The sequence below is a fragment of the Rhynchophorus ferrugineus genome, unplaced genomic scaffold (assembly GCF_030347505.1).
Source record: "Rhynchophorus ferrugineus isolate W39M unplaced genomic scaffold, kcgeb_rfMv2 rfM10, whole genome shotgun sequence".
NCBI classification, from domain to species: domain Eukaryota; kingdom Metazoa; phylum Arthropoda; class Insecta; order Coleoptera; family Curculionidae; genus Rhynchophorus; species Rhynchophorus ferrugineus.
Window position 1 is genome coordinate 8,857,098 of NW_027472589.1, and position 24,124 is coordinate 8,881,221.

The 24,124-nt window shown below is 34.0% G+C and overlaps 1 protein-coding gene across 6 annotated transcripts in view; it reads right to left on the reverse strand.

The window, feature by feature from the left end:
* wnd (Mitogen-activated protein kinase kinase kinase 13 wallenda) overlaps positions 1-24,124 on the reverse strand; it is a 67,608-nt gene that overhangs the window by 33,005 nt on the left and 10,479 nt on the right. For 2 of the 6 annotated variants that reach the window (XM_076415745.1, XM_076415743.1), the window contains exon 2: positions 23,885-24,046. In XM_076415745.1, the coding sequence (XP_076271860.1) occupies positions 23,885-24,027 (143 nt within the window). In that variant the 5' untranslated portion in view covers positions 24,028-24,046. Of the gene's footprint in view, positions 1-12,344; positions 12,596-23,884; positions 24,047-24,124 lie in introns of those variants that run through there. The other 4 variants (XM_076415746.1, XM_076415744.1, XM_076415742.1 and 1 more) reach the window with 3 other exon arrangements.

A 24,124-nucleotide genomic window follows, 5' to 3' on the forward strand; every position in this document is an offset into this window, starting at 1 on the left:
CAGATACTGACTTTTATGTTAATAATGAAGTATTGCAACTTTTGGATAGCACTCGAGTAGCACACAGTCTCAAAAGGATCAAACCATTAAAGAGAAAAAATAGCAGCGTTAACTCAAAATAGCAGCGTTGGTGGCTCCTAGAGATATATGTAGTTTTTATGTTATTATAAAAAAACAACTACTGACAACGAATTAATGATAAAGAGACTAGATATTATTTTTGAAGAGGAACTTTTGAACTCTTGAACTCAACCCGTAATTTGATTTTTTATACAACTTTGCGCAAAAGCTTGACCGTTAGAAGAATTTCTAAATTGTTCTTGTTACTAAAATCGAACACTTATTGAGTTATAAGAAGTAATTAATATAAGAACAATATATTTTCTTAGAATATTTTTCAAGTAGTTTTGTTAAAGATAATGGGTGGAAGTTTATCTATACTAGTAGGTACTTAAAAAATATGACTAACCTTCCGGATAAGAAAAAAACATTGTTATCCTCCGTCAAAAAAAAAAGATAAAAGGTGAACTGCTTTCGTGGACTTGCCGATATCATCTACCGCCTCTACCCCTTGTTGGTGAAAATGTTACTTTTATTTTATGCCGACCTAGGTCACGCGTCGTCTACCACCATTAAAGACTGGGGTCGAAACCTTTCGACCCCCTAAAACGACCATATCTGGGGTGCATACGGTAATGCAATTAATGTGGAATTTTCGGAGTTTTACGACAGAGACTGGGTAGGGGATCCAACGGACTCACGCAGCGTTTCGGAACCGTGAAGATATCGTTCGAACTTATCTGACAAGTGAGAGTTTATTTGAAAAAAGTAACTAAAAATAGGGTGCATATATATAAAACACGTGGACACTGTCGACAAATTACGGATCTAAGATAAAAAAATGTTTAAAATTAATATATTTTTCTAATTTTCATTCAGTCCGTTTGCAGAATTATGGCACAAAATCTGCTTCTATGCCTATCCACATCCACAAGGTCAACACTATCTGTTAGATTCCGTTCACCTTCTGTCAGATCTGTATCCAATCTGACTTGATGATTAATTGTGTCTTATTGCGCTATAAATATAACATGTACCTGAATCAAAAATTTGAAGAAAAAGAAAGTGCTGCTTCACCAAGATAATGCACCGTGTCACAAGTCAGTGAAGACGATAGCAAAAATCCATGAATATAAACGAATAGAGAACAGGTATAATATAAACGACCTTGAATATAGAAAAACGACCTACAGACCACTTAAAATTATACTATCATGTAGTTTGTACCGTCCCACTCGAAATACTTAATACACTACTCAAAAAAAAAACCCGGTTCAATATCATGATAAAGCAAACACCGTCTGATAACATAAAAAAATACAAATATTGTTGTTAACCGTATGGAGATTATTCGCTTTCCAACATCGATTTTACCTTTTTTTTTCAGCCATCAAGCCAATTTTTTTTTCAATCGATGGAAGGTTACCGTTTAATTAATGGTCGAATATTATCGTTGTCTTAACCGTAGAAAATCGATCGGTTCCAAATCTGGACCGTAGTCCGTTCCGTTATTATAAATACTTGCTATTTCGAATAGCGAACCATATGGTGTGGTGGTAAAAAAGTAGAAAAACACTTTTTATACGAACCGTTATTGCATCGTCCACATAATTTAAAAAAATAATTATTTCGTTTTGTCTAGCGCATGGTATCTTGCCTGATAAATGGTGATATATTATTTGTATACCGATATATCTATAAACTATATGTTGAAGGATACTATTTTATTTTCAGAACTTATAATTTAGTACAGAACATAAAAATGCGAACGGTTTATTAAATATATAAAAAACAATCATCAAGAGAAATGTTTGGTAGTCAATATTTAGGAAAAAATAAAGAATGAATTTAATAAATAAAAAGCAAAAAATATTGTCCATATTTACAGCCTTGTGTTTCAAATAATAACAAACAATATAAAGCTGATATTCAAAAAAAAAAGATAAATAATAGGGTTAAATCTGTAGCGACCTTGAGGCATGTCGAATTTTACATAGTGGAATAACGGTCAACAAAATACTCAGAAATATAATCCCAGATGTTGAACACGGGCGGGGTGCCAGCAGCGCCAACTAGAACCCGATAACGAATAGCTGGCGGCAACCCCGAGACGTTTATCTGGAATGTTATTGAAGGGTATTTCCAATCATTCTGTTACTAACCATCGTTTGGTTTAGACGTACCACCATCGGCTGCCCAAGCCTCGTCACCAGGTAACACCGCTGCTATCCGTTTTATCTATTTTGTATTTTCCACATTTTTATATTACTTCAATAAATAACGCTCACATAATGTAAGCACCACTGTTTAATTTCGTTTTACCTCCATTCACCGAGCCACACCATTTACCCTAAAAATCAAAAACTAATAATGTCAATCTAAAAAAAAAGTGAAAGGAAATGATATGAATATAACAAAATATATATATTTAGTAGGATTCCAAACACTTTCACCGAAGTACTTATATTATTGACATTATTATTATTGTATATTTCTCTTTTCTACAAACTATGATTTATCTGGAATGGACAATTACCTTACCATCAACTTAGATATCACTCCGAAGATATTCGGTTTTAACCAGCCAACTGAGATGGGATTGTGTGAAGTGATGAACCTTTCACAGCAAAATGAAACAAGTTCTGAAAGTGTAACTATATCAATGATGTTAAAGGACGCTTCTTCTTATTATTTTAAATGACAACAGGATGCATTTTCTTCCACTAGCAGGAAGTGTAGCAGCTCAAAGTTATGTTAAATGTTACTGCAACTGAATATAAATCACTCTTATCTACAGAAGACTTGAAGAGAGCCGTCAAGATAGTATCTCTTGGTTGTTTATTCTTCATTCTGGTTATACCCGGTCTTGTAAAGTGAATTTAATTATTAAAATAATTGCAGCAAAGCTGCATATTGTATAAATATTGATATGAAAACAGAGGACTAAAAAAAAAGAAAAAGAAGAAGAAGAAGCAGTTTTGTGAGTTTCTCTTATTAGTTAATAGTAGTGTAGCGACCTTGAGGCATGTCGAATTTTACATGCATGATACTACATAGATACACACTGCTATATTTCTAGTAGTAGTCCTGTTACGGTAAGAAAATTAATCAGCTTGTCCAGGCTCTCTAGCCTAAGACACAGGTCCATCGTCTCTCCCAGGTTGACCAACCGTGTCTGCGAGTTGTATCTTCGCCACTCAGTTAGTATGAGTTTGATAGACAGTGAGGAACCACATTCGATGCACAGTGGTGGACTTCTTCCCTTAGTGAGAAACTCATGAGTCAGTTTGCAGTGACCTATACTGAGACGCAAGAATAAGCTTAAGTTGCGTATGCTGTTGCAGTAGTGTTAAGGCCCTGATAATACTTTTTTTTTCTCTGATCTGCCCTTCCAGCAGACTTCCTATCTCCATCAAATGCTTATTTTACAAAATGTTAATTCGGTCCATACTCCTCTACGGATCTAATGTCTACTTCAAGTTTGTTACACCCAACCAGGTCAAACGGCTTCAAGTTTTCCAAAATAAGCTCCTCAGGAGAATATTAAACGCTCCATGGTTTGTCAGAAATAATCAAATTTATAGGAAAACTGACACTCCAGAAATCAAGCACTTCATATCTCAATCATTCCACAAACAACAACTCAGCTCAAGTTCTTCTGAAAACGCGCTTGTTCGCGAGCTGGTCGACATGCTGGGAGCTTAGCACCGCGTCACCGCTAAGCTCTCCCCCTTTTTCAGGCTGAAACGACCCCATCCGTCGCTACAGTCCTAACTTTTGCCCCCATACAACAGTACCCAGTTGTGTGTTAACTCAGGTTCGCGAATCAATAGAATCGCCGGGCCCTCGTGCCCATAACGGCTGCCCGGGTGCCGTATCCCCAAATTTAATGCAGTAGCAGTAGTGATCCACAGGGGTCAATTGTGAGGCGGTTTCGGTTTAGTGTATTGGTAAGCCCAGAGGCAGTCCCACATAACCCGGTTCAACTTGTCACTCCAGGGCAAGTCTCCGTGACCAGGTATGCATCATGCATTCCACCGCCTGGTTTTTAGGCCAGAACAATAAAAATACTCTTTTTTCACCTCCCAAAGCCTACTGTTTTCTGTTAGATCCCATCTGAGTTGGTCTATATATCTAAAGATCCTAGTAGAGTGATGCTTCATATCTCTACCCCAGAAGAGGAAGTAAGTGATCCTTCCCTTTTCTTAGCTAAGTAATTCGCTCCTTCATTTTCAATGATCCCAGAGTGAGAAGGGAGCTACATAAAAGTGATGGTTTTGCCGCTTCTTTCCTATTTGGAGGTTAGTTCACGGATGAGCACTCCTAGCAGATGTAGAGGTAGAGATGGTTGGAGGCACTTTAAGAAGCTCACTGAATCGGAGGCGATAACTAATCGTTTGTCTTGCACATCTTGTACTGAGATCATGACCCTATATATGGCAAACAGTTCCGTCAATACACTCGATGAACCACGCAGCCATTGATTTTGAAGCCGCCCGGAAAGGTGTTGATTGAATTGAGTGCTGATATTGTTATAGTCAGAATTATCCCTTGATAGACTCCTCATGCAGAAATCGACAGTCGCGTGCGACAGTCGCTATGGAGGAAATCTGTCCTCGAGGGTATATCGGTGTAAAAACCAGCGATAAGATACCTACAAACTGCATGGAATCTATGACAAGAGGCCCTGTATTGCTCTTTAGAGGAGTTAAGTTTGGTGCTTGATGGGAAGAGGAGGAAGAGTGGTATTTTAGCCTGGACATTTGAAAGAATGGATTTTAATTTTTTTTATATTTCCAAAGATTAACTCCATTTGTTTGACATCTGACGGGAGCTATTACATTCTTATATCATATCAAAGGATATCGCCTTAATATAAATGTTTAAAATAGAACCTTGTTAATTAATATTAACTTAAAATCCCATATAATCATAACATTAAACCCTAATTCCATATTTATCACAAAACCGTATAAATATTGTATAAAAGTACCTATTTTTAAATTGATAAGGATCAATGGTGACGTACGATAAGATAAGACGTATTAATCGTACCTTTACCTAGTTAATAAAACAATTAAACACATTTAATGACACGAAAAATTCCAAAAATTTGGCTGAAATCCGTCAGGTAATAGAAAAGATAAATATTGACACACTAATTTCGCAAGGTCTGTTCACGATTTGGGATCAAACCGCTTTCTATCGCATGAATATGTAAACAGAAGTAAATGTTTGTGTCGTAGATCGAATAATACGAGTCAGTAAAAAAAAAACAACGAGAATCTAAAGATAATAGATCTATGCATATTTCGACATTTCGGCAACAACTACATGACCGAGAAAATATTCCAACGATAATAATTACCAGCTGCGTATTATTTTCGATTTTGTTATTAGTTGAAACTGTTGAGATAACACTGTCGTTTATTGTGCTGGCCAAAAGAGGAAGAACTATTTTTAGTATAGACTAATTTCATACAATTATTAGATTTTTCAAGGAACGAGTGTTGACGTATATAAAATAAAAACTAATAATTATAAGTATTACATATACCAGGATTGTGAATTAATTTTAAGGCATTTATATCTCAACAAGCTTTACGTTTTATTTTAGGTTGCTTCGTTAAAGTGTAAATAATATGATGTTCTTAGCTCTAGTAACATGTGGCACCTGCTTGTTACCTTTCTGACTTTCGTATAGTTTAACAAATAGTGTCCTAGTTAACCGAAAAACTTTGAAGCTTGAATGATAAACTCATTCCATCAGGCATAAATTTAATGAAACATGTATTTACTGAATTTACTGAATATGTATGGGTATGGTAAAAATACCGCTACCATTTTAATTGCGCTCCATCTTGATTATGTGACGTTGTTGCGTAGACGTCCGAATTTTATTATGGACAAATATACGCCACAAGAACGATTAGAAATAGTGACAATATTTATTGAAAATAGTCGTTCCATTATTGCTACTCAGCGTCAATGCGTAATTACGTTGAAATAACTTCTGTTAAGGTTGACTAAAGTAAGAAAAGTAGTTCTGACAGGTTTCCTAAGTTGAAGAAGAGTTTAGTGAAAGACCGTATAAGTCAAAGAATGATCATTGAGGGTCTCTATAAAATGTAATTGATGAGAGTTAGTCGAGCATTGAAAAAAACAACTGCTTTTCTCAGCTGAAACAGACACCAACCAGATCAAGTGATTTTGCAACATGGTGCCTAGGTGACTAAGGACTGGCGTGATTTTGATGAAATCATCTTTCCTTGTCAGATTTCACCTACTTGCCTTTTGGACAATCACAAACATAGATTTATGATCATGCCCCAGCAGGATTCAAACCCGCGACTACCACAATAGTAAGAGGACCATCATGTCGCTTCGACCACTACGCCAGCCAAGTCGGCTGACAATATTTTGAATAAAATGTAAACTTCCGGTCTTTTATAATAAATATTCAATTATTGATTATTGACAAACAGTTTCACTTTATACTATCAATTAGAGGTATTGGCAACCGTATATATTTTTTTCTAAATATTTTAATGAGTAGTGATATTTCTAACAAAGCTTTTAAATAGCAAAATTGACTAAACCATTTGTAAAGCTTTATTAAAAATTATATTTAATTTATTTTGAGAAAATATCGGCTAAGAAAATATCGATATTTTTTCCATCTCTACTCAAGATTTTACGTATATTTAACTTGTATAATGGTCTAACGTTAATTTTTGCGTAACTACAACTTAACATTATTAACAAATTAAGATTCTACTAAGCATATCTAATATAAGTAACTTAAAAAATTCTGGATTCAGATTCTTCAAGTGTTTTTGATAAAGTCGATTCAACATAAGCCTTCTGAAATATTTTCAGTAACTTTTAGATGTTTTTATCAATTATATTCAATATATCAATTATATTATCAGTTGTTTTGTTCATTTTTAAAACACCACATCAGTACACAAGAGTACAGAGTTGAGCTTTTCAAAGGGTCATTTTCAGATACTTATAAATATTGTCATTAAGTTTGGCTTGCCTTAAGTGTAATTTTGCTGCAATCCGAGTTTGTTAACTTAGTCGCACTAAGCTTAAAAAATATAGATATTTTTTCGGCATCCCTACTCAAGATTTTACGTATATTTTTCTAACGATAAAATCCGGATTCGAACAACCGTATTCGAAAATCCGTACAACGCTCATTATATTATATAAATATAAATAAAGTATATATTTATGCAAACGGAACTATGAAATAATCCACGTGGTGTTTTTCTACGGCGTTTACGAACATAATAAACTTATGGTAGATAAAGTCAATAGCAGGTGTTCAAACAATGTTATTTGCAAAAATACGATCCGTAGCCGGCTCCGTGACCGAACGGAGAAATAAAATATCCACGAAGACGCTTTACATATAATCTTAACGACAATACCAATTAATTTTACTCGGAACATAAATAAGACTTGATTAATGTTATCGTTGTTAACGTTTGTGTTGTGAAATTCGATATTTTTTTCGATATGTGTCGAGAATATTGACTCGTTCACAAAGAGAGTGCTTGAATAGGTTCGCGAAATGGCCCAAAACTGAGATAACAGCACTCGGCTATCGCTGGTTATCAGTTGAACGGGACACCTGCTCTTTTGTGCGTCTTAAAACATACCAATACGTGCAGAGCCGTGCGGAATGGTACACTTCGTGACTTTATAAAGACGAAATATAATTTTAATACCCAACAACAACGTAACTTTCCTATAACATAGAACGCAATATATATTATATCATAAAGGTACATGCATACATTTTACATGCATTTTTTCGGCATCTGAAGAGACTTCTTCAATTTTTAAAATCTATTTAGGCTAGAGTTTCGCAGGATAGTGTCTTGTGACCATTCCAGTATCTCCTCTACGCTGCTGATATCTCACTAACAAAAAAAACAGTCCTTGGAACATTTGCTGACGACACAGTCATTATGGCTAAAGACATATGTCATTATAAAGCGGTAGTTCGCCTACAATCAGACCGTACAACCACCTATAACATTAAATAATATTATCATTACATATAGCAACAACGCTATATACATCGGAATGAATCTTGATGCAAAACTTCGCTGGAAGGAACATATAAAGAAGAAAAGAACTGGAATTGAAATATAGAAAAATGTACCGGCTAATTGGAAGAAAATTACAATTATCTGTACATAATAAATTGCTATAATTGCAAGCAAATACAGAAACCTATATGGACATACGGAGTTCAATTATGGGGATCTTCTGCAAAGAGTAACATAAACAAAATACAAAGTTTTCAGAACAAAGTCCTACATCAAGAACTTCAGATACCCACAGTAAGTCAAGAAATCAAGAGAATGCAAGGGGGCATGAGGAAAGACTCCATTCTCATGAAATACCTCGGTGTCCATTTCGATGAGAGGTCAAATCAGAAGCATCAAGTTAGACAGAAAACAGAGCAGATCTGACAATCAAAATCAAAGAAATTAGTCTGTTATAAAGCCTATTCCGACTTAGGGGGTTGTACTAAAACATCAAAACAACTTATAATCCAACAATGCCAAAAGAAAATTCTTATCGCTACGTAATTAATGAAGAACTACACTATGAATGACGAGTATGACCTCGAAGTTAAAGGGATTTACGAAATTCTCAAAGATTTATCCTTAAAACGCGAAATACATCACAGCAACATAGAAGCAGACAGCATGCTGGAAATTAGAAGATTGAAGCAAATCAAACCTCATGAACCTGTATAGTGTATAAGTGTTTAACGTTAACTTTTAAGCACAACTGAATATTAGTAACAAATTAAGATTTTACTAAGCATATCTAATATAAGTAATTTAAAAAATTCTGGATTCAGATTCTTCAAATTCAGTCGAATAACCAGTTGAATAGGGTGGTTATTTAATGGTTATTGTTAAATTTTTTATTACTAATTCATTCATAATTATAGTCTGGTTCATATTATAGTGGCGAAGTAGAATTTAAGCTTTTGATGGCCTACCAGAGCGAGTTAAAACTTTCATCACATCTCGACTACCTCTGAACGACTGCTATACTCTCATGCAAGTGTTTTTGATAAAGTCGATTCACCATAAGCCTTCTGGAATATTTTCAGTAACTTTTAGATGTTTTTATCAATTATAAAACATTATTCCGTTCATTTTTAAAATACCACATCAGTATTGAGGACAGTTGAGCTTTTCAGGGGGTCATTTTCAGATACTTGATAGGATGTATAATAGTACAATTGTCATTAAGTTTAGCTTGCATTAAGAGTTATTTTGCTGCAGTCCAAGTCTGTTTGTTGAATTAGTCACACTAAGTTAAAACACAATTATTTGTCCCTTTTAACTCCAAGAAGAGCAATTGATTGCTGCTGCCAATTGTGTACATATTAAACGTGGGCCTTTAGATGTACTGATTTCTACCTAGTTGACAAAAAACTCGCTCTTGGTCTGTTGAAAAATTTCGAAGTTAAGGCACTACAAGAATTAGTTGAACGTGAATGTTTAAATTTACTCTAAATAACTTAAAAACAAATAAATATTGAACGGTGAGTTTTTATTTATGATTGATTGCTTCAAACTTAAAGAAGAACGGATTTCCTGAAGTTTACTTGAGAATGCATCAGTATTAACAACAAAATCAAATTTTTATAGCTTGAAGCTTTTGCTTATGCGTGGAGTTAGCTTTTATACTATAAACTATTATAATAGAATAAAAACATCATTGGAGAACGTTGGTCAGTACTGATGCGCTGATATCGTGTCGCTTTCATCAAATATTTCTCGATCAAATGCAAATAGCAGCTACTTGTTCACATTCCTGGAACACAATTTGTTTTACAAAGAAGCAATAAAAATAGAAGTAAAAATCAACTACAAACTGCCAATACCTTGAAAAATAGAAATGTGCACAACGTACTTAAAAATAATAATTCACAATTCTAGTAACAATAATCATTCTTTCTGTGCTTTAACATTTTAACAAATTTAATCGTTATCGAAAAGTGCCACGAATTACTAGCTAATCTCGTACTGTGCAAAAAATAAAATATAACGTCACAATTAGACATGATATTCAGTCAAAAGCACAGTTTGTTGTAATTTTTAATCTCTAAATATTATGGTTACCAATGTTAACATTAATATCCTTTCTAGGTATCAGATTCAGTATCTAAATTTGTTATAAAACATCACATTATTTTTACTAACCATGGAATGAAAAGAATGATTAATAAATTAAATTAATAGATCAATTCATCTCCTGACTCATATTACAACAATTTCCACAGAAAGCAATAAACTTATATACTTTCACAAATAAACAGATATAATGCATCAAAATAACCAGCCTAAAAGTTTCATATCTACTGGACTGTTATAACCAGGAGAAGAGAAGAATACCTAGAGAATGATTGGTCTGTGAATTTTATGGAGAGGGGACAAAAAGTTGGAGTAGTAACACCAAAATGACTCTGATAAACTATAAACAAAAGGGTGAAATAAATGCTATCAAAATTTTAATAAATGATATAATAATGAGTGTTGACTGATCGATGAGACCCACATGAGAATACTGAACCGTTCTAAACAATAACAAGAAAACTAAAAGCTCAATCTCTTCGGGGTGCAGCAGAGCAGTAGATCAAGTCAAAATATCTCTAAATTTCAATCCTATTTTAATAGGATTGAACACAATAAGATGAGAAAACTGTGAACATTATGAACTCTTTCTTTTGGACCAAAACTTTTAATTTTGGAGCTTTCTCACCAAACCAAACCTTTTAATACAAAATCAATTATTATTACTCTACAGCCGCTCTATTAGCACGATTTAGCCCCGTTAGACTTCTTATAGTGTATATATCTAAATGAAACCTTCATTAACACTAAAATGTATAAAAAATCGATCGTTGGCACATATTCAAGATGGTCTACATTAAAAAATTGGAATAAAACCGGAAAGACTAGTTTCTCACTTCTTATCTGAGTAGTATATCATTAATTTATAACTCTATAATAAATATTTCACCCTTATTAAGAAAATTATTAATTTTAAATATAAGTTTAAGGAAAAAGTATGTTCGGCTTTTCCATCTCAAGCCATCCTTTAGCATGATTTGTTTACTTTTATTAAATTAGTTTATTTTTCTACTTTATGTATTGTATGCAAAATCTCAACTGATAGTTATCTTAAGCGTTATAGATCCTTTCATCCATTCAAAATTCACCCAACAAACTGATCGCAATATGCACGCATTCAAGCAATAATTAAAAAAGTATCCCTTTGCTTACTATGTACACTGTTACGCGCACCAATTAAACTTGATTATGTCTAAAGCTGCTTTCTCAAATAAGCAAGTACGTGTATTCTACAATATATATTTACTGGCTTTTTAATAATTCACCCCAACGAATAAAAGTCTTGAACAAAATTGTGAAAAGAAGGATCCTACACTATTAAAGAATAAAATTGTATATTGTCCTTTAAAGTGACATTATTGGCTTAATACATTCTTCACATGTGTCTTTTTGATAAAATTATTAATAAAAATTAAGAACAATTTCTGCATTCTGTGTTTGTATATAATATTAACTTAAAGTACTTACTTAATTTATTAGAACACAGTGAATTCTTCAACAATATATTTAAATGAAATTCAACGACACGATACCAATTCCCAATTATCGGCTATGGCGTGATAGGTGATGACAACAAATGTTTTCAAAAATTAGTGAACGCATAAATAATATTATAATTAACACCGAATATAAATTATATAACATCATAAATCAGACAAGAAATAACTAAAAAGTTGATGAAGGCCAGTTCAAAGTGATTGTTTGTTGATAAAACAAGTGATTACGTAGAACATCGATCGGCCAAAGAATGCTACATGATGAAAACTAAATGTCAGAGTTGAGAGCCGACCGAAAAAACAAACTGTAAATTTCGCGGAGTACGTCAGTCGTTTGTTTTTTGTTCTTTCGGTAATCGCCCCTAGAGAAAAATCGCGAAATCCTACGTGTTAACGGCACGGGTGTTATTTTCGTTAGGATCGTTAAAACTCGAGATAAGCTTATCGCATCATCAACAACTCGATGTAGCATGTAGCGCGAATGAATGACGTATAATACTTCGGAAAAACAACAACTGGCACTCATTCCCATTGATCACTGACACTGACAAGAGAATCCCACCCACCAACCGTAGTTCGATATCGATCCAACTCTACAATTCAAACTAACCGGGATTTATCCTTGCTGAAGTTCTCGATCGTGAACACATTGAGGACGCGTGACGTCTTCAGGCCGGAATTCTTCATGGTGTTCACCAGGGCGGCTAAATAGCTGCACATCGAGCGAACGAGTCCCGTCACATTAATCACTACCCCGGTCAACCCTCTGACGCGGAACACGAACAAACAATGACGACGGTGTGTGACGACGAGCAACATGTACCACGTCAAAAATCAAACTGAGACGGCTACGGCAAAATCGAAGTGGAATTTGTTTTATCTCTGGTCACAAGGTACTCGGCTAGGCGATAACAACTAATTGCTGCGTTTACACCGGTTAGTTTGTACCGAAATAATTTTGTTGTTATTATTGCCAATGACATTTATTGACTTTATTAAATTTTTATAAATAACTAGCGACCCGCCCCGGCTTCGCACGGGTGTAATGCTGATACTAAATTAAATACACTACAGAAAAAATATGAACGTTGTATATAAAAACATAGCGGCCCGCTCCGACTTTGCACGGGCATAAAATATATATGCCTATGTCACTCGATGAAAACATGATTAAAATCGATCCAGTATTTTTGGTTCATTCATTACTGCCCTTGGCCTGCACGCATTAAATTTGGAGTAAAACAATTCCTCTTCCCCTATACTTACTATGAAGATTTCCTGCTATCTTTGGAATATCTAAATTCATACAATTTTTATTACATTACACATTTTTAAACGCAAATTTTAAATTTGTAATATCTCCGAAAATATTTGTTTAATTTACATGCTGTAAGGAACCATATTGATCTATATTAATTGCACACTGTATTTAAGGTACTTAATTCGATAAGGATTAATGCCGTATTGCTTAAAATAGCTTCGTAAATAAGCCATTTTCTCACGTAAAAAGTAAACAATAAAAATGGTTAATGTGGGTTATCCCTAAAAGATAAACATATACCATCGCGGACTTTTTTGTAGACCTTTTTATGGTGTACAATACTGTAGTACATTAATTTGATCTAACTCGTAGGGTTAGGCAGCGTTTTTGCTAATTGCTAAATAAGCCTAAAAAATAGGTTAATTTACGACATCACGTTAGAAACCTCTAAAACTAGCAATGTTGCCTTAGTATATTATGCATGTATTATACATATAAACCTTCCTCTTGAATCACTCTATCTATTGAAAAAAACCGCATCAAATTCCGTTGCGTAGTTTTAAAGATTTAAGCGCACATAGGGATATAGGGACAGAAAAGGCGACTTTGTTTTATACTATGTAGTGATATCACGTGTTTTGAATTCCTTATTCTATTGTTAAAAACATTGACTATCAATATGGTGAATACTATTTGCGCTTAAAAACTGTATTACTCCACAACGGAAAGCATCCTTCCATATCTACTGCCTATTCAGTGTTTTTAAAAGAAACATATGAAAACATGAAACTAATTTTAGACTTACAGATCAAATATAAAGAATACAACTGGAAAGTTTTTACTGATTTAAAAGTTGTTGCTATATTGCTTGGACTGCAGGGGGTTTCCCGAAATATTGTTGTTTTCTCTGTTTGTGGGGCAGTAGAAGTAAAAAGACTATAAGTTATGTAAAAAAAGTTAATGTTTCGTCATATTCTTTCAGAATAGATGGCTAATATTTTCTATTGGCCATTTAAAACTGAGCTATTTTGGTTCATTGTCTATTTGTAATATATTACTATTTTTTTAATAAAAATAATAATATAAATAAATAAATATGATTTAAAATTTTCATACTGTTTTTATTTATTTATAGCATTTTAATTTGTCATAACTTTAAAGTGGTACGTTTTACAAAACATCCATCAAGTTTTTGTGTACTCTCACCATATATATCGAATAAAATGGCCAAAGCACACAAGCTTACTCGACAATGAAAAAAACGGAAGCGAGTATATGGCAAGGCTGTGTTTTGAGTCCTGTTTACCTACTCTATGTATATGACTTACGTACACGATATGTAGTAGTAATTTTGTCTTAATGTTATTGCAGTAGAAATCTAACGTCTCAAGTTGTATGTCAACTGGTGCACTCCACATTATTTAAAACTCGACATTTCTTTCCCTCATAATTTAAATTAATATACTAGTTCGACAGGTTCTTGTCTCTTTAACCTGCGAGTTGCTAAGCACTTGCAAATACTGCTGTCGAGCAATTATAACATTATTAAAATCTTATACTGTTTAATTTCTTTTTACAGATATGTTTGTACTATAATGACATTGCTGATTTAGATTATTTTCTTTATGCACTCACTGCTGAATACCGTAGCCCCACAATGGCTTCAAAATGTTGTGAACGTCACGAAAACAATTTGTTGTGTGACCAAATTAGCCCAGATCGTTGTTGAAGCAAGCACCACGTTTCTTTTTAACATTTGCACGCTTTAATTTGCACTTCAAGGGTGATACACTGATTATAGCGACCCCCGAACTTTTCGATACCGTTTTTTTAATAAGATTTCACTTTTGCTTCAAAATAGGCCTCAGTTTCGGCGATCACCTCTTCATTCGACGAACATTTCTTCTCAGCGAGCATTCTTTTGAGATCTGAGAACAGGAAATAGTCGCCGATGAGGAAGCAATTCGAAGCCCAATTCATCGATTTCGCCATCGTTTTCACTGACTTGTGACACAGTGCATTGTCTTGGTGAAGCAGCACTTTCTTTTTCTTCAAATGCGGTCGTTTTTCGGCAATTTCGTCCTTCAAACGGTCCAATAACGCTATGTAATAATCGCTGTTGATGGTCCTTCCTTTCTCAAGGTAGTCAATGAAAATTATTCCAAACGCATCCCAAAATACAGACGCCATAACCTTACCAGCCGATTGTTGTGTTTTCCCACGCTTTGGAGAGGGTTCGTCGTTTGCAGTCCAATCGGATGACCGTCGGTAGGATTTCGGATTTGGTTATCGTCGTCGGTAACAACCTCTTTTGGGCGTCCACTGTGTTCACTGTCTTCGGTGCTCATTTCACGACGTCTAAAGTTAGCATACCAATCCTTGATAGTTTGTTTTCCTGGGGCAGTGTCCGGAAACTCGGCATCAAACCAAGTTTTCAAGATTCAAATGTATTTTTTCCCATCAAAAAGCAATATTTTATCAACACGTGAAATTCCCTTTATCCATTTTTTTCACAATAACAAAACTTGCTTCACTCAAAACGCTATAATTCACGAACTAATGATCCAGCAGCTATCAAATTTATACACGCATCTTTTGAGGGTTAGGACTAACCAAAAACCATATGGATTTAATTCTGGTAGCACCATCTATGTGTTAAGTGGGGGAATTTTCAATTGACCTGTTATTCTAGAGCCAATTTTCACTAGCAGATAACCTGTCTTATTGCAAAATGTGTAATTTAAATGTTGGAGATTTCATGGCATTTTAACAGATTTTTAATTACATTTTTAACAGAATGTATTTGATCAATCGTCAAATATCTATTCTTAAATCAAAATAAAGATAGTTAAAAATCATTAATGATTACTGCAATAGTTAATAAATAAAAAAGAATTTCGTGTTTTGATTAACAACTGTTTTCTTGTCCAAGTTACGTGAGTTACATGTTATATGACACCCTAAATATATCAGATGGTGTTTTTACAAATTTACAGGAAAATTTGAATATCGATATGTGAGTATCGAGTTAATGATTAAAAGTGCTGGTTAAGTAGACAGCAGTCATCGAATGGAGATCAAGGAGACCAAAAGGAATCGCTGAACAGAAACGAAATCACAACATAATCACTTTTGTGAACGTAAACTTGAATCATTATATGAAATAACAAATGAATTGAGATACGAACAGTAATTAAAAATCTACAAAATGATTCTAAAATCTTAATATTTTGGAATATCCTATCGTACAATGATTCTCTATATTATCGCGTTCTTGTTCATACAAAATCATCTTATCTTATTACGCAAATTCTGGGTTTTATTTACGAAATACTTTAAATAATACGTAAATTTAGTTTAAAGTAAGTAGGATCTGACCTACTTAAGTGTTGGCACATTGCGAATACCTCAACAATATGTTCAAATAATATATATATATATATATATATATATATATATATATATATATATATATATATATATAAATGATACAATATCAGCTCCCAATTGTTAGCTAATTAATTAATTATGTAATATCACAAAATAAACGAGAAATAATTAAAATAGTGATCCAAATCATTGAGAATCAGCTGTTAAAATATCGATAATCTAAAATATCTATCGCATTATTACTTCTTTTTGTTTCTGCTTATACATCGGCCATTTTACTTTCGTTTTTACGCCTAAATGCTTCAATTGCCGTAGACAGCGAGCTTCGATTAAATGCCACATTGAACTGAGAATAATTTGCTGTTTATGCTTATGTAGGAAAAAATATATAGTGACAAAACGCAAACAGCTTGGGCTTAAACTAAACCAAATTTATTGGCTGAAATGGCATAAATCTAAATTATCATTAGTTAACAAGGTTTTGCTGTATAAGTCAATACTTCTTCGGAAGAATATTTGATCAATATTTCAATAATTAATTTAATTGATTAATAATCAATATTTTTTGATCAATATATGATTTTATTGATAAGCATGTTCTTCTACAAAGGATGAATGTCATATCGGTAGATTTTGTCTCATTTACTTTGATACGCCACGTTTTCAACCACAATTCGACTTTGTTAAGATGAAGTTGGAGATTTCTTGTGGCTGATATTGGATTCTCGTGTGATGATTAAACCGTTGTATCGTCAACAAATGTTGCAACAGTAGTGTTTGTTGAGGTCGGTAGGTCAGCTGTATACAGTAGATATAGCAATGGGCCAAGAACACTGCCCTGCGGAACACCCGAATATATTGGGTGTATATAAATAACATACTTTATATATACGAAAATAAGATAATATATATAAGAATATTAAATATTCTGAATTAACGGCTGTTATTCACGCTCCACTTATTGTCATCGCCAAATCCTAAGGATAGTTTTCAAACGTAATTTAAATTCTTTGTAATAACCTTCAAAATAACTATTGGTGAACTGACTTCGATGTAAACGCAACTAATTGTCGTTCGAACGCTGTGTATTTTAGAAGATGTAACCGGTTAACATTTAACGTTCTTTGAAATGTGTTTACATGTAGGTAACGTCACATGTCCTTCTTTGTTCTCCGGAACCGTTCATCAATGTGTTATCAATAAACCGAACGTCAACAATCGTAGACTAGTTGCAGGAGAAACAATGGGATAGCAGAGTATGAAAAAAATGTATCCGAACGCGAAACAAAAGGGAACCAAGACGATTTTCCCACAGACCCGCCGATTATCTACAGGAAATACGATGTTCCCCCGCGAAGTCAGCGTTCCACCTTGGCGTATCTCGACTAGAACGGCTGTTTGTTTCGCCTTTTTCAGGTGTATCGAATCGTTGACAGTCAAGTGCGCAACTTTTCCTACGGAAACAATCAATTGCCGCAGGTACGCCAGACGCGAAGCCGATCTACCAACCCCAAGGACGCGCGGAAAATGGTCAGTTGGACGACCGACCGCAGTTGGACCACGCCACCGATTGAACGGTTAATGTTGCGGTCGGGCGGAAAACAATCGACATGATAATTCCGCTTATTTACTTGTGCGGTTTATTTTTAAATATTTTTCACTGGGTCACGAGTTTGGAGCTACTGATAAAAAATGCAGTCGCTAAATATATCACGTTATTATAATGCTATCGGTGATATCCATACAAACGTCACTGTTAACGCGCAGCGGGACATTAGTTCGGACTTAAACTGGAGGGCCAAATTGAATAGATGCCCTTCGATCGGAATACCCTTTGTTGCGGGTCCTATATTCAGATGGTTCAAAGGCCAGTCTGCTACTGCGATCTTGGATGAACCAATCCTCCTAATTGTTAACAGTGGCAGCTACAGAAACTCCTAAAAAATAATTATGTAACAGGTCAAATGAAAAGTCCCTGACCTGACAATGGATGGCGCTACTAGAATTAAATAAAATACCATATGTTTTTTAGTTAGCCCTAACCCTCAAAAGATGCGTGTGTAAATTTGATATAGTTTGTGAACTATAGCATTTTGAGTGAACTTTTGTTATTGTGAAAAAATGGATAAAAAGGAACTTTGCGTGTTGATAAAGTATTGCTTTTTGAAGAGAAAAAATACAATTGCAGCAAAAACTTGGCTTGATGCCGAGTTTCCGAACATTGCCCCAGGAAAATCAACCATTAAGGATTGGTATGCTAAGTTTAGACGGGGTGAGCATCAAAGCATCATCATCAAATGAGCATCGAAGACCGTGAACGCAGTGGACACCCAAAAGAGGTTGTTATCGACAAAAACACTTAAAAACTCCACAAAATGATTTTGAATGACCGTAAATTGAAATTAAATGAAATGGCAGACACTCTAAAGATATCAGCTGAATGTGTACATCATATCATTCACGAATATTTGAGTATGAGAAAGCTTTGTGCAAAGTGGGTGCCGTGCCAGCTCACTTTTGACCAAAAATAACGACGGGTCGATGATTCGGAGTAGTGTTTGAAGATGATCAAGCGTAATAAACCCGAGTTTTTGCGTCGATATGTGACAATAGTTGAAACATGGCTCCATAGGTTCACTCCAAAGTCTAATCGACAGTCATCTGAGTGCACTGCACACGATGAACCCGCTCCAAAGCGTGAGAAAAGGCAAAAGTCAGCTGGCAAGGTTATGGCTTCTGTATTTTGCGATGCGCATGGAATTATTTTCATTGACTACCTTGAAAAAAGAAGGACCATCAAAAGCGACTATTACATAGCGTTATTGGACCTTTTGAAGGACAAAGTCGCCGAAAAACGGCCGAGAAAAAGAAAGTTATGCTTCACCAAGACAATGCACCGTGTCACAAGTCAGTGAAAACGATGGCAAAAATCTATGAATTCTATTCTGAAGCAAAGGACAAACCGTACCACAAAAATGGTATCGAAAAGTTAGAGGGTCGCTGTAATCAGTGTATTACCCTTGAAAGGAATTATGTTGAATAAAAAAAACTAATTCTGCCAAAAAAATGTGTTTTATTATGGTAGGCCGGGGAATTTGCAATTGACCTGTTAAGAACATTATATAATTAAAATAAACAATTTAATTGGAAACAGAATCGATTACAGTAAAAAAACCAAAGCCAAGGTGGATACACGAAATTAAACATTATAATTTGTTAAAAATAAGAATGGAAGAACATCAAACAATAAAAAGGGAACGAAGAGGAAGATGTACAAAAAAGTATGTCAAAAAATAAAATAAGAACTAAGGTGTTCTACTTCAAATGATCTAGAAAGCTTATACATTTGCATTATTCTGATATTCTGACAATGTTAACTCTTAACTATAGAAAAAGCACATGAGACTTATCAGAGTACAATTAAATATATAACAGAGTGTTAGTGTCCCGTCGTTCATGAACAGATATTTTGTTAAAATCAGTCTATTTTTCGTCTTATCTGATTCTCCAGTGATATATGGCAACACAACAGAACATATACAAAGCGGAACCTCTCGGAATATCTACGAAATATCTCCCCATATTTAGTAAATATTAAAACACCGTCTGATAATATAGATAAAGAGTTGTTTGCTAATTTGTTGTTCGATTACGCGCACAACGATAAATCGAGCGGAGAAAAAAAAACGTTAGCCAGAGCCTGAATTTTGTGGCCTTGCCAAATAAGGAATGGCCTCCAGATGAGTGGGAGACTTAAAGAATTTCATAAACGTTCTAGACGAATTTATATATTTTGCGAAGCTTTCCTTACATTTTTTTTTCGTCTTATTAATAATTTACAGTGGGCTAATCTGCAAAATCAACGAAAATAATTCAAATGGCACTAACAAAATTATATTTTATTTATTGATAATATACTGAGTGTTTATACAAGAGTCGAACGAAAAAAATATTTATTTAAATACTTTTAAATATAATTTCTCTAATTAGCTATAATCAATGTTTCTTTTAGTGACTTGGTAGCTGTAATAGTGATATATGAAGCAAAACAAAAATGGAGGTGTGCAAAGCAAGTTACATACCAACCCTAATATTTAATTGCGATTAAGTATTGTCAACGAAAGATAAAATTAAGATATAAACAGCAAGAATTAAATACCTCAGAAAAGTTAGAGTGTAACAAAGTTGGACAGGAAGAGAAGTAATGATATAAGAAAATATCTCATTACTCAATCAGTGGAAGAGTAGATAGAAAAGAGACAATTCGACTGGTGGAGACACTTACAGTATATGGATGACAAAGGACAGACAAAGAGAATATAGAAGCAAAAACGAAGAATAGAAAATTCAGTGGGCGACCTATGCGAACTTTAATATCCTCATTGATGGAATATTGTCATAATGTATTCTCAGTCACGTCGACATAATTATTTTTATAAATAAAAAGGTATTTTTTGGACTTCTCTTTGGTCTCTAATGCCCCGTGATGAATCCATATTTCATCATTTGAAGCTGACACCAGGAATATTTCTAACTGCTATTTAACATCCTCATACATTTATTTCTAACTGAAACACGCATGAGTTTGTTGTAATCACTTTTTTATAGTCAAATGAGTTCTTAAAATATTTCTGCACTCATTCAATTCAGATGGTCACCTTCATTCTCCATTTATTTCATACGAAATGGGTGTCATGGGTTGCAGAATAGCTCTAAAGGTACATATGCTTCATGCTTATTTAGATAAATTCGAAAACAACATGAGGATGTATCCAGAAGAACAAAGAGAACGTTTCCTTCAAGATATCGTGGACGTTAAACAACATTATTTGGGCCAATACATCAAAAATATGACTACAGTGAGGGTTCACTTTTAAACTTTTTTCCAGTAGTTTATAGCTTGATATAAACTAGCTGATCCAAGTGACGTTGACATGTCCAAACATTGTCTTTTGTTTGGATGGAATAACGTATCTAGATACTAAAATAAATATTATAAGATTATCACAATAACATCCAATTAGTGATTTTGTTACAATATGTTCTTATAATCGATAATAATCCTGGAGCCCCATCGCAGAGCCACCTACCGGATCCAGTTGTGAATCTAAACCATTCTCGAATCTAAAGAAATACATACAAAACATTTCATCAAAATCAATGATCAATTTCACCAACTATTTAGGAGTTCAGTGACATACAGAAGAATTAGGTATATGAAAATATATTTGCTTCAACAAAGTACAATAGCCACTTTTGCAGCAATGAATGTACCAATACCAGTAAACAAAATTAATAATTCGAGTAAGCAATGGAGGATGAACTGTATCTGTTTCAGTTCGTCATCACGTCAATTTTACATATAAGAGTAATCAATATATCACAGGACAGGATGGTTTTCCTGCTGTTGCGATAGTCGTGGGTTCGAATTCTGCTGAGGCATGGCCTTTATGTTTGTGATTGTTTAACGTTTCAGTTTGTCTTTGGGCAATTGTGTAAAATCGGACAAGGAAAATAAACCCAGTCACGCCAGTGACCAGGCTGGGTAAGACCGGATGTTTTTGGGATGATATACAAAGTTGAGCAGCCCACGTTAAACTGTAGATCCAGTCCAGATAAATCCTAGTAGATAAAAGGGGGACTGTAAATTATATAAAAACTATATCCCTATCATAATAAATATTATTAAACTGCCATGTGTTAACACAGTAAAACAGTTCAGAATGGCACGGGACGCCAAATTTTGCTGGAAGACTCATGTAAAGATGAAAAACGAAGAACTATATACTAAATTTAGAAGAATGTATTGCTGTATACGCAAATTCTTACGTCCATATGTACATATGACATGAGGAAATGTACCGAGGTACTTCAGGCATAATAATCCCCATAGAGATTTGGAAATAGACACCATTAACCAGATCATTGAGTACAGTGCTAGTGTACATATTAATATTAATTAGTGTTGGGAACTATCGACTGAAATTGACTATCGACTGTTTTGGAATTGACTACTTTTTACTATCGACTGTTTTTGGCTTGACTGATAGTACTACTTTTTACCAGTGACTGTTTCAGTCGCTATTTTCAGTCCGACTGATTTTAATACTATTTACTACCGACTATTTCAGTCGTACTTTTAGTTACCATTTTTGGTTCTACTTGTTTCATTCGACTGATTTTTAACGTTCTAGCTCTGTCGTCTTAGCCGCTACCTTGACAAAAATGTACCCAATTTATGTTTGCATAGATTTATATGTAATATATGTAGTTTTATGATTTTTTTTTGGTATTTAGCTTGTAAATAACAATATATTGTATATTAATATTATAGCATTTTGGTACGATATTTTTTGAAGATAATATAATAGGGAACAAAGTTTAAAATTGATAAATAATAAAATATTTTGACTGTTTTTATGGCAATAATAGGTAACTTTTCGATTACTCTCTCGATTTTTGTTAAAAAATATTTCCGTTCAATAATAAATAGAGCATTTATATCATTTCATTCAGATCATTTCAATATATCCTGGATTAGTTCTTTTTTTCTTTAATTTTTATATAGGTATATCTTTAAGTTATATTGTATTGTCTATATTTATTATAGTATATTAATTAAAAATAGCAATTGACACATTAAAATATAATAAAACATTTGTGGGGTATTACTACATTCCATAGAAAAATTCTCTTCCTTTTTACAGATCGAAGGAACATTCAAATATAAAAGTAGTTCTACTATTCGGTAATTATTTTTTCCTTCTCTTTTTTAAAGTTAGTTTGTAAAGGAATGTATACATCTTCGTCTCGCAATTAACTCCGTCCTTTCCTTTCTCACGATTTATACAGGAAAGGATTCATACATCTTCGTCTGACATCACGAATTGAAAAAAACAGTCGAACCGTTTTGAGTGAAAATAGTAATTACGATTTTCAATCGCTAGTTTTTTGACTATCGACTGATTCGAGTGTTTTCAGTCGATAGTTCCCAACGCTAATATTAATGTAAATAAGTTGATGGAACCTAAGAGATCTTAATATGAAAAAAATGTGTTGAGTAATTTAGGACTGTATAATACTCACTGAATAAAGATTATTAAGATTATAATTTTCAGTAATACTACACTCAGGCGTTATTTAAAAACAAAACATTTAGAAAAACATTCTGCTAGATACAAAAATAATTTTTTTTCATATCACTTTTGTTTTTTCGCCTACAATGAATATCTGTTGATTATTTCTGTATTATTTCTTGTCCTTTTTATCTTGTCGTGAATTATTATATCAAGTTCTCGGTAAAAAGATAATACTACAACAATCAAAACATTTGTCAGACTATTTTCCGGTTAATTATGAAACCATTAATATACGCGTCTATATCACCGATCCGATTTCGTACAATCACATTCCTGACCAGGTGACTAATACATTCCTCTTATCGCTGTATGCTTTAGCGGTCAACAGAATTGAACAAACGAACAAAGGCTAGTTTTTACCTGTCAACTACGATGCTCTGATTCGGTAATGACATAATGCCGACATTATCCATCTCGTCAATGGATATGGGTGCCTGAAGTACTGCAGGCATCGTACTAGGGGGATGGACGCCCCTCTGCAACGTTCCCTCTGGAGTATGCATTCCCTTGGTGACGGTTCTGCTGTAAATAAAAAAAAATGTCGTTTATAAATAAAATGATATATAACAGGTCAGTCGAAAAGTCCCCGGCCTACCATAG